The sequence below is a fragment of the Malus sylvestris genome, chromosome 10 (genome assembly GCF_916048215.2).
Source record: "Malus sylvestris chromosome 10, drMalSylv7.2, whole genome shotgun sequence".
Classification (NCBI taxonomy): domain Eukaryota; kingdom Viridiplantae; phylum Streptophyta; class Magnoliopsida; order Rosales; family Rosaceae; genus Malus; species Malus sylvestris.
In genome coordinates this window covers 37,299,613-37,311,070 of record NC_062269.1, presented here as the reverse complement: position 1 = coordinate 37,311,070, position 11,458 = coordinate 37,299,613, and the positions used below count along the sequence as shown (strand labels likewise).

Here is an 11,458-nt window from a genome sequence, read left to right as displayed (position 1 = left end):
CCACCCCAGCCCACCTCCCTCTCCTCCACCCTCTTCACCTCCCCTCCCATAAAAAAACCCCACCCAATCCCATCCAAACAAACACCGACACTGGTATGCCTAAAGCGGTGAAGCTCTGATGCTCCTTTTGCGACGCCTTGTTCTCCGCCTCGAACCCGTCTCGCACCGCCTCCAAGCACTTAAAGCTCGGGACTTGCCCCAATTTCAACTCCCTCGCGAAACCCATTTCGTCCCTCTCGCCGTCCTCCACCATCAAATTGCCTTCGTCGCTGCCCCCGTCCACCATACCAGCCGTAAGCGGAGCTCGTCTTCCGTTTCCATTTCGGCTTCAACGTCGTACCATGTTTCGCCGCTCGCATGGTGGGTTTTTGTTTGGATAGGATTAGGTGGGTTTTTGGATGGGATGGGAGGTGAAGAGGGTGGAGGAGAGGGAGGTGGGCTGGGGTGGGGGGTTGGGGGAGGTGAGGTTGGGGGCTGGCGGGGGAGGTGGGGTTAGGGTGAGAATGGGTGTTTGGGTTGCAGGGAAGGGGAGGGCTCGGGGAAAAAGATAGGTGGGGAGGGGTTGTGGGGAAGGTGGGGTGTGGGTTCTGTGTTTTTCAGTTTTTATTTTTTTATTTTTTTTATTTTTAGAAGATTCGAGTTTTTTTAAACAAAAAAATTAATTTTTTTTTTGCCACGTAGCACACATTTGGCAGCCATGTGGCACAAATGTGGCAGCCACGTCAGCATTTAACAGATTAATAGATGGAAAATCTAACGGATGTATCATTTTGAAATAAAATAGTACGTGAGGTATAAAAGTGAAATGTTTTAAAAATGTTATATGAGGTTGTAATAGACCTCAAACCTGAGGGGTTACTATATAATTTACCAAAAAAAAAAAAACACTCAATCAATTCGTCCCCTCCCCCTTCTTTCTATTCTCCCCATCATCATCTTCTTCCCCCTTCCTACAATTGTAACCCAGAAAAAAAGAAGAGAAAAAAAAAACCAATTTGTCTTCCCCCTTCCCCACCCCCTTATTCTCCTCGCACCCACTCTCCACACCTTCGCACCCAACCTCACACCCACTACCTACAACCCAAAAAAAAAAAAAAAACCCAGATCCTGTTGAGGTGGAATCGGGAAACCTTTGCCAAGCTGATTTCGAAGGTTGAGAACCTGGGAAAATGGGGGGAATGGGTGTGGAGGGAAGAGGGTGGGTGCGGCGGGGGACAGATGAACTGGGTTTTGTTTTGTTTTTTTTCTTTCTTCTCTCTCTTCTTCTTCTTCTTCTTCCTCATTCTTTCTGGGTTTGTTGGGGAGGGGGGAGAACTGGGTTGGGTTGGGGTTTTTTTTTTTTTTTTTCCTTCCTCCTCATCTTCTTATTTCTGGGTTGCAGGAAGATGGGGGGAGAGAGAGGGGGAAGGACGAACTGACCTTAGGTTTTTTATTTTTATTTTTTATTTTAAACTTTTCTTTATTATTTTAATATTTAATATATTTTTTTTTAGTTTTTAATAATATTTTAATAGAAAATTGGTCCCGGATCAAGCCACGTCAGCATTTAACTGAGAAATTCACGCCAACCCTAACGGAAGGTATAACATTGACACAAATTCGTAAGATAAGGTATGACATTGTCAATTTTAAAAAATGAGGTATGAAAGTGTCGTAACACCAATAGTTGAGGTAGTTTTTTGTATTTTACCCTAATAAATTTTATTCAAATATGCCTGGTTCGCCTAGGCGCCCGTCTAAGCTCCGTCTAACCGCTTAAGCACTAGGCCCCATACCGCCACCCGACTAGCGCCTAGCGTTTTTTAGAACATTGTTACTAAGTAGCATAACTTTGAGATTTTGAAAGTGCATAGCATTTATGCAAAGGGATCTCCATTTTTTTTTTCAAAAAATGGTGATTAAGTGTGGGGCTCACTCCACATCGAACTTCAACAATCTAAATTGTTTATTTTGTAAGTCTCGATTCATAGATCATCTTTGCAAAAATTCAATTCAATTCGAAACCATTTGCTTATTTCATTATTAAGATAAAATTTTATTATTTCTTATATAACAAAATATTCGTTAATTTCTTTAGGCCCAATTAGATGTCTTAAACATTTCCGATTTCCAATTTGGCTAATATTTTACAAGAATAATCTATAAGATGCAATTTAAAAAACAAACGGTTCAAATCGTTAAAGATTAAAATAATGTGAATCCCACAACATAAAGAAAAAGGAAAAGAGAATCCCTTCATTAAAGATTTCATTCAAAGCGATTGTTTTCTTTCCCCTTTTATCCCTTTACACATATAAAAGATATATGAAAAGCTTATAGAATCCGCGCCTGCCGAACGCAACTTGTTTCGAAGACTCGATCGCTCATCCACAACTCGAATCAATGGTAACGTATTTTCTCTCTCTGATATTTTCGATTTCATTTTTGCATCTTTTTCGGCTGCTATTTTTAGTTTCAGATACCAAATATGGAGAGATTAGGGTTTACAATGCTTGTAAATTTACTCAATTGTATAAATTTCTTGTCGATTTTAATCTTCTTTCTGGAAATCAGGGTTTGAAAACTCTTTGATTATGTTTGCACGATTCTAATTTCGCGTGGGATTGTGATTTTTAAGGGATTTTGGGTATGCAATTGACTAAGAAATGAATATCGGTAGCTCAATGTTTACTACGAAATAGGAGCTGCCTGTAAACTTTTGTGACAGGAAGAGTGTTGTAGCTTTCGGAATTATAGGGCGTGGATTTTTACGCCGAGCAGGCATGGAAATTAATGGGATTTGAAAACTTCCCGAAACTGTGAAACATGCTCAAAGAGAGTTAGTAGTTATATTGGAGCATAGATGTGTAAGCATGGCTTTGAACATTGCGCGGATTGTCTGTATGTGTATTCAAGAGATTTCGTAGACTGCCTTGTTCTTCGTAGGGTGTTCCAAACTGCCTGACTTTTGGTTTTTCATTTGGCACCTGAGATGTGAAATGTACTACGTGATGGGGTTTTTGGGAGGGATGGGGAAAATGGGTTGCGATTTCTCAATCATGTTTCTTTGCTGGTCTAAGATGGGTTTGGGTTAAATAACTCAGAAACGGGTTATATTTTCACTGAGCTCTGAGTTCCTAGATTTCATTAAACTCTATCCAAGTGCGCTATTCAAGTTCTGCACTTTGTAGCTGAAATGGGATCCCCATATGTGCGTGTATACTTATGAAAAGAATCACTTAGGTAGCTGAGTTGGTTTCAATGGATGGCCAATGGCAGGAACTGAATGCTGTAGATATAGTTTCTGGTATACATATCTTTGTGGTTAGCAAAATATTATTGTAGGTGAAGTCTGTATGATGATTACGGTTTGCTTTTTCCTAAAGTGTTTTTGTTTGCCCATCGTTTGACTTTTGTTGTTTTTAAATCTTTGGGCTCTTTTTTAGGCTGATCCTGAACTGGAAGCAATCAGACAAAGAAGAATGCAGGAGCTTATGGCTCAACATGGTGCGGTAAGCAATCAGCAATCAGCTTTTGTTCGTTTGAATATATTCGCCAAAATCTGTGGTTGCATTTTCTTTTGATTCCTTGCTGATCTCACTACCTTACATTGATCAACAGGGAGGGTCTGGAGGGCAACAACAAAACCCAGAGCAGCACAAGGCAAATGAAGATGCCAAGAGGTTGGGTTTCAGATCAATTGGGACAACCCTTTTCCAAAATGTTCTTATTGATTTGATTAATACATAATGCAATTAATGCAGGGAGGCCGAAGAGCGGAGGCAGATGATGCTTAGTCAGATTGTGTCAGGCGAAGCTCGTGAAAGAAGTAAGCTGATATATCTAACGTTGCCATTACTTAATATGATTATTTTACTTGTACGCTTTAGAAAATTTCGGATATCATCCCTACTAACCAATTCTTTGTCTCGTGTATTTTGGCACTATAAGTAGGTTGTTTAAAGTAGGAAGGATTGAAAAATGATTTGTTGGTAGAATTACGTTGGGTTAGCCTTGTCTGTTGATCTAATTCGTCTGCTACTATGCACGTACAGTTGCTAGAATTGCTTTGGTGAAACCTGAGAAGGCAAGGGGTGTTGAAGATGTTATACTGAGAGCTGCTCAAATGGGCCAGATAGTTGAGAAGGTATGGGGTGATATTTCATATCATGGTCGGTTTTATAGTTTCTCCACACAGCTTATTTAGTTTTTATTTTGAAGTAACGAGTTTGTTTGAACAGAACCAAAGTGCTCATTGCTTCATTTTTCAGGTATCTGAGGAGAGACTCATCTCGTTGTTGGAGCAGATCAACAACCAAACAACCAAACAGACCAAAGTCACTGTAAGTTGTGACCATCGTATAATGATTTTTCTTTGACCATCGTATAATGATTTTTCTTTTCCTTATTTTTTATGTGGAAATATGTACTGGGTTTTGACATGTCTTTCCGTCACTCTTATTATACCAGATTCAGAGGCGTAGGAGCGTCCTTGAAGATGATGATTAAACTCTATCCATGCTTCTAGTCCGTGAGTTCGATATCTTTCAGTAATATCTTGACGTGCAAATATATCCTTTGAATTTATATTATTCAGATGCGACTTTCAAATTGGTAAAGCATGCAAATCCTCGTTGATGTGAGGTAACATCACACAATATATGAGGTACTCCATGCTGTTTGAGAGTGGTTAAAAGGGTGCAGTTCTTGCGGGACGTTCTTTGGTTTGAAAGAGAGTCAAATAGGCAAAGATGATAGTAATGTATTTTGTGATAGACTCAGAGTGTGATGAGCTTATTCCTTCCTTGTATCCCTACTCCTAGTATGTTGATTCTCCAATGTACTCTTTTTTCAATGGAGAAAATTGGAGCAAATGTCCTTCGACTTTAGCTCAATTGAAAATTCGGTACTTAGAACAAAATATTCATAAGTACGACCTATGAACTTGACACAATGTGGAGCATATTGGTCCCTGAATTCGTTATAGTGTAGAGCTATGATCTTTTTGAATAATCATCCTTTAGGTCTCCCTTGTTTTGGCCTGTCGAGAATTGCTTTCAAGATCTTGGCAATGCGAACTTTGGCTTGTCTACAAAGAAAAAAACTTTGTGGCAGATAGTTTAGCAACCTATGGTCTTGATTTAGATTTAGGTAATTTTTTATTTTATTTTTGATACTCCTTGTTCAGTTAGGTTTATTCGTAAGGATCGACGTCGGATGTTCCGGTCTAGATTTATTATTGAGTAGGTTTGTTTAAGCTCTTGCTATAAAATGGAACCAGTGTGGAAACTAATACTCACAAAATTTTAGTTGGAGAACTAAGATCAAACAAAGAAAGCCAGTTAGTCAATGCCCAAACAAAGACTCCCGAGTCTTCCAAATACCAAGGTTGGAAACTTGGAAGGTTACAAATTTGATGATAACAAAGTGACAAGGATAACTACAAATTTGTCTGATGGCGGAGAGTTGAGATCTTCTCTGGATATCATTGTCCGGTTCTTAAGAACCAGAAAATCTTGACCGTTTGTCTGGTTCTTAAGAACTAGAAAATCTAGACAGTGAGGTCCGGAGAGAATATCAACTCGATGGTCGATTGCTGCAGGCCCCCAATTGCAATTTACCCCATTTCTATTGGACCATTAGAAGAAGTAACGAAATAATTGATGCTTTCCACCAAAAATTGAATACAAAAAATATCAACCAGTATCTCTTTCATCAAACAATCTCATAATTTAATTCAATTGTTAAAGTTTTCACAATTGTTTTATGTTTAATTTTGTGTTGTTCTTATCTAATTTTTGGTTCCACATCTAATCATGTTAGATTAGATGTGAATTTTATGTTAGCTAGAAAACAAATACCATTTAAACAAAATTAGAAAACACATGCATCACAATAAGTTACCCATAATTGCAATCTAATTTAAAGGGAAACGATGAGGATATAAATCCGGGTGAGGTACATTGTTGTAATCAACTATATACTATATACGCTACTGACTCATACGGTATCTCATATGACCCTGCGTAAAGCGGGAGCCTTGTGCACTGGGTACGACCTTTTATTGACACATACAGTATCAGATCTGAAAACTCAAAATTAAAACTTGGAGCTTGAAAAAAAAAATGAATCTTAATATTCTAACTTGGACCTTGAAAAATAAATAAATCCCTAATAAATCACTTAAAATCCAGAGAGTTGAGATTTGGAGACAAAATTCTAAATTGGAGCTTGAAAAATAAATTGGGGTGTGTTATCCATACATCACTTTTTACTTCTTATACACCTTTTTATTAATTTCTACCTCTAATCTTCTTCAATTCACTCGATTTAACAACTGAAAATTAAAAAAATATGTGAGAAATAAAAAACAGATGGGTGGATATCAAACCCGATAAATTAAATCCCAAATATCTGTGCGTGGGTGAGTCATTTTCAACCAAGCCCGCCCGAGTCTGACTTCGCAACACATGTCCAACTCTGCCTCCCGCTCGCTGTAATCTGCAACGTTGATTCTCTCCCCTCTTTTATTTCCTCGCGCCTTTTCGCCTGGCATCCCAAGCTCCCAACAAACCGACCGAATCAAACTCCCTTCCCCCCCCCCAACCGCCTCCCTCTCTCTCTCTCTCTCTCTCTCTCTCTCTCCTTCTCTCTCTCTCTCGCATTCCCCTTTTCGAAAATTTTCACCATGTATCTTTTTCTGCATTGAACAGTTGAAAGTTGTGAATTTTGGGTCATTCCCTGTTTTTATATCCTTCTTCAACCTCCCCACAATCCCATTTTTCCAAACCACCAAAAAAATCGCCGGTTTTCCGGCTTCCCGGAGGCACCAAGAGCGGTTTTCCGGCTTCCCGGAGGCACCAAGAGCGGTTTTCCGGACGACCCAGATAGAGGAAGAGCCTCTGCTTCCATTTAGGCTGCCCAGAGTTGCAAAAATTGAAAATTGACCCCAAGTTCCCTGCAAACCTCCCCACAATCCCATTTCTTCAACCAAACAAAAAATCCCGGTTCCCGGCGACACCAGAAGCGGTTTTCCGGCGGACCCAGATGGAGAAAGAGCCGTTGCTGCCATACGTAGGCAGTCCGAGAAGAAAGCTGCCATCTTTATCGAATCTCTGGCCACTTCCAGAAGATGATGAATTCACTGTCTCTTTAACGCCTTCGGAGTTCAAAGACCGTATAATCTTTGGCCCTGCAACTGCTTCGCCTCGAGATTCTTCTCCTCTCGTCGATGCATTGACTCTGCCTATCCATTCTCCAAGAACTTCAAGACCCCCTTCGTCTTCTTCTCTATTGGACTCCTTAGCCACAAGCCCACAGGACCCACAATCCCAACAGCCACCAACCCCGCAATCATGGCTCATCGACCCCAATTACTCATGGACCAAAACCAACCTCCACCGCTCGAAAACAGCTCCTGCCATGGCTGTGATCAACGAGGTGGCCAACCGGCGCTCTGTTCCCAGACCCCAGTTCGGTTCGCAGTCGATTGTAAGACAAGCTGTTGTACTTCTTGTTATATATCTTGCATTGGGTGTGATTATATATTGGTTTAACCGTGATCATTTTGCGGCTCTGGAGACGCACCCTGTGGTTGATGCATTGTACTTCTGTATTGTGACAATGTGCACAATTGGGTATGGAGATATTACGCCTACTACTACTGCAACCAAGTTGTTTTCGATAGCGTTTGTGTTGTTGGGGTTCGGATTTGTAGACATTTTGCTTAGTGGGATGGTTAGTTACGTGCTTGATTTGCAAGAGAATTATTTTTTGAGGAGCCTTAAGGGTGTGGGTGAGAAAAAGGAGTCTTACATATTTGATGTTAAGAAGGGGAGGATGAGGATTAGGATGAAGGTGGGATTGGCATTGGGAGTTGTCGTTCTTTGTATTGGGATCGGTGTGGGTGTTATGCATTTTGTGGAAAAGCTTGGATGGTTGGATTCATTTTATCTTTCGGTTATGTCAGTTACCACAGTTGGGTATGGCGATCGGGCTTTTCAGTCTTTACCAGGCCGCATCTTTGCTTCAGTTTGGTTGCTTGTGTCGACGCTTGCTGTTGCTCGAGCATTTTTGTACTTGGCTGAGGCTAGGGTGGATAAACGGCATAGGAAGATGGCGAAGTGGGTTCTTGGTCAGGATATGACAGTTTCCGAGTTTCTTGCTGCTGACATTGACAATAACGGCTTTGTGAGGTATGTATTATTATCACATCTTTTGACATTTTAATCTGTTTTGTTGTTTGAGATTGTTGTCTTGTTAGATATGAATTTGGTCATCAGTGGTATATAATTGGATGTACAGGCCAGAACTGGTATTGAATTAGCCTTCTTTGCTTAATCAAATAACTTTGGCATGTTTCGAGCTTAGTAATCTACAGCCGTTAGTGGTGACTAGATATGCATAAAATACCTATTTGAGTAACTAGATTTTGGTAGACCACTTACTAAGTTTTCTGAAGCCCAAGAGCTTCCATTTGACTGCCACAATTAGGGCTGGTTTAGGTTTGGTAACCGAATCGAAAAGCCTAATTCCATTTCAAAATCCCTAATTTAATCATTCCAAATAAAAAACACAAATTGATTCTGAGTTGGGGTGAAATATCTTACCTTCTACACTTGGAATGGCTGTCGGAGATGGAAGATCTTCTGCAGCTGTTCACTGTGATCTTCTGCAGCCGTTGGAGGTGAAATTTCTCACCTCAATTTTGTGAAGAAACTAAGAAGGAGAGGGAGAGAGAGAGTTGACTGTGGTGTGGTGTGGTGTGGCAGGAGAGGAGAGAGAGAGAGAGAGTTGGGTTTAATTGAACGGTTAAGATTTAATCTCAATTTCTGCTCATTTCGAAGGGCTGTCTAACTGCATGAGAGCTGAAAAGAATTATACGAGAGATCATTGGCAGATAATATGAAATGAAGCTGTGCACAAATCCCCCTTCCCCATTCTCCTTATCATGTTTGCTCAGTCCTCCTCTACTGGTCTTAACAACTTAGCGTTTCAATTGTGTTGAGCTCTGTAAGGGATATTATTTTCTGAACGTCGTCTTAGGTCAAACTGTATATGAGTTGCAACTGCTGGTAATTTGGTACCCAAATTCTTGGCGACGTGGAGATTATGAGCACAGAAGTTTTTGACTAAGTGCTTAGGTTTCACCAACTTTGCAGAAGAATAAAATGACTAGTTGAATATGTGACCACGGCAATCTGCCCTAATTGAGGTTGAGTTACTTGTATAAGCTGTCTCAGTGCTACGCAATAATGTGATTTAGATTTTTGTTCGTTGTATTGGATCGTAGTAATCAATAGTGTTAGCATATTATTATTACACTACGGAACTTTTATTCAGAAACGCCATTAGCTTTGCTTGTATGACCATTTATTTGTGACTTGGTTCGACTTCTTTCCATTTTCTGGAGTTGTCGACTTATTTCTTTGGTAATTCTGAGTTCACACTGCAAGTAGTCAAATTTATATTGGCTAACTATATCGTGTTTGTGTGTGCAGTAAGTCGGAATATGTCATATACAAACTCAAGGAGATGGGAAAGGTATCAGAGAAAGATGTAATGCAGATCTGCACCCAATTTGATAGGCTAGACACAGGAAACTGCGGAAAGATAAGCCTTGCTGATCTCTTGAGTCGACATTGATATCCAAGTCACTGAACTTTGCTGCCAGATCCGATGGTACTCTTCCTCTTGCCCATGCATCCTGAGCATCAAGTCAATCTTTCGTACTTTAAACGTTGATGCGCGGTAAGCCTCGCAGATGCATTTCCTATTAAGTATACAGCAGTCAACAAATCAAATGTCAATATAGACGAGTAGCGTTTATCTTGCCGAAATGAATATAAAAGATGAAAGCTCAGAAATCAACCAAATGTTACTTTTTGCTGCTTCGTAACTGTAAATTAGTACGAATGAAGAAGAAGAAGAAGAACCTTGATTACGTGACGAGCTCACTTCGCTTTCTTTCTTTGTTGCATGGAGATCAAGTTTTTTATAATCACAAATATGAACACTTTTGTAGATTGATTTTGTTGAAATGTTGTTTTTCTCTGCATCAGCAGGTTAGGACTTGTGGCGTCAATGAATTGGGTTGATTGAGGCCCCATTTGGTATTGCGTTTTTATATTACCAAAACTTCTTTACTTTAAAATTATACAATAAGAAAGTGTTTCGTAAAAATAAAATATTCTGCATATTTTTAAAGACATAGTCAGCTTTTAAAAGCAACATGTAAGTTATTTTTAAAAGCTGTTTTTATATAAAGTGGAGCTAAGTCTTTAACGAATATTTTGAACTTCTGTAACATCCTCATTAATTTTTAAGAATGACATTATTTATCTTTCTACAAAACAAAGTGACTGTTATCACTTACCACTATAAACACTATCCTTATATCACCACGCTATTACCACCATCATTGTTGCCACCACCACCAATGTCGTTGCGGCCACATCGCCACCGCCACCACCACAACTGCCACCACTAGCACTACAACTGCCACCACTAGCACTACAACTGCCATTACCATCATCATTGTTGTTGTCACCGTTGCCATAATCGTCACCACCGCCACTATTACTACCATCATAACTACAACCGCCGTCATTGCCACCCCAATCACCATTGCTATTGCCAACACCTCCCTTTACATCCCGGCCGCCACACCTCACTATGAGCACCACCACCAACCCTTACAATTGCTACTGTCATCACCATCACAATCACTATCGTCCACACCATTGCCATCGCCAATGCTAATGTCACCAACTTCACCACCACTGTCATCGCCTTCACCACCACTGTCATTGGCACACCGTCTACGACTGCAACCACCAGCCTTACCTCACTATTGCCATCACCACTACCAGTTGTCACTGCAACCCCCAACAATGATGCAATCGCCACCACTACCTCTTCACCCCAACCACCACACCCCTACCTCTTCACCCCAACCAGCACACCCCTACCATTACCGCTACTAGCCTCTCCACCGTTGTTAATGCTACCATGTGCATATGTCCATTTTTCATTATATGCAATTATATCACTTTAATGTTAAAATTTACTATACTTTTACACTGTTTTCATACTCAGTGCTTTTAAAATATACAATTTACTAAACACTCAACTGCTTTATTTTACAACTGATTATTCTTTACAAAACACAACAATTCCAAACTCGCTCAGGGAAGTGATTTTTGCATTCTCGTTTCTCTCCCCACACTTCCCTTTTCTTTATCTTTGAATTAAATGAATCAAAGGAAAATCAAGAAACATAAACAATAAAATGAGTGCAAAATGAAAAGACGAGAATGTGAAAATCACCGTCATTAATTTATTGAAATTCTGGCATTTGTATCCCAAAATAGCCTTTATTCTGCCGCCCAACGACATAAATTTTCCGGCACGCACCAACGCAGGACAAAAGTTAGCCCTAAATTTTTTGGAAACAAAAGTGAAGTTGAATATGTGGAAA

At 40.0% G+C, this 11,458-nt stretch overlaps 2 protein-coding genes across 3 annotated transcripts; both read left to right on the top strand.

The window, feature by feature from the left end:
* The first annotated feature begins 2,219 nt into the window (after positions 1 to 2,219).
* On the top strand, positions 2,220 to 8,097 carry LOC126585580 (uncharacterized). Of its 2 annotated transcripts, XM_050250027.1 has the most exons (8): positions 2,220 to 2,385; positions 3,426 to 3,491; positions 3,601 to 3,662; positions 3,744 to 3,808; positions 4,035 to 4,126; positions 4,251 to 4,322; positions 4,450 to 4,510; positions 7,949 to 8,097. In XM_050250027.1, the coding sequence occupies exons 1-7, from the start codon at positions 2,383 to 2,385 to the stop codon at positions 4,486 to 4,488; spliced, it is 399 nt and encodes a 132-aa protein (XP_050105984.1). In that variant the 5' UTR covers positions 2,220 to 2,382; the 3' UTR covers positions 4,489 to 4,510; positions 7,949 to 8,097. The 2 variants fall into 2 exon arrangements, with proteins under 2 accessions (XP_050105984.1, XP_050105983.1); XM_050250026.1 differs by lacking the exon at positions 7,949 to 8,097 and having other exon boundaries at positions 4,450 to 4,881.
* Positions 5,891 to 10,087, top strand: LOC126585560 (two-pore potassium channel 3-like). The gene is made up of 2 exons (XM_050249995.1): positions 5,891 to 8,174; positions 9,480 to 10,087. The coding sequence occupies exons 1-2, from the start codon at positions 7,027 to 7,029 to the stop codon at positions 9,622 to 9,624; spliced, it is 1,293 nt and encodes a 430-aa protein (XP_050105952.1). The 5' UTR covers positions 5,891 to 7,026; the 3' UTR covers positions 9,625 to 10,087.
* The last annotated feature ends 1,371 nt before the right edge of the window (positions 10,088 to 11,458 follow it).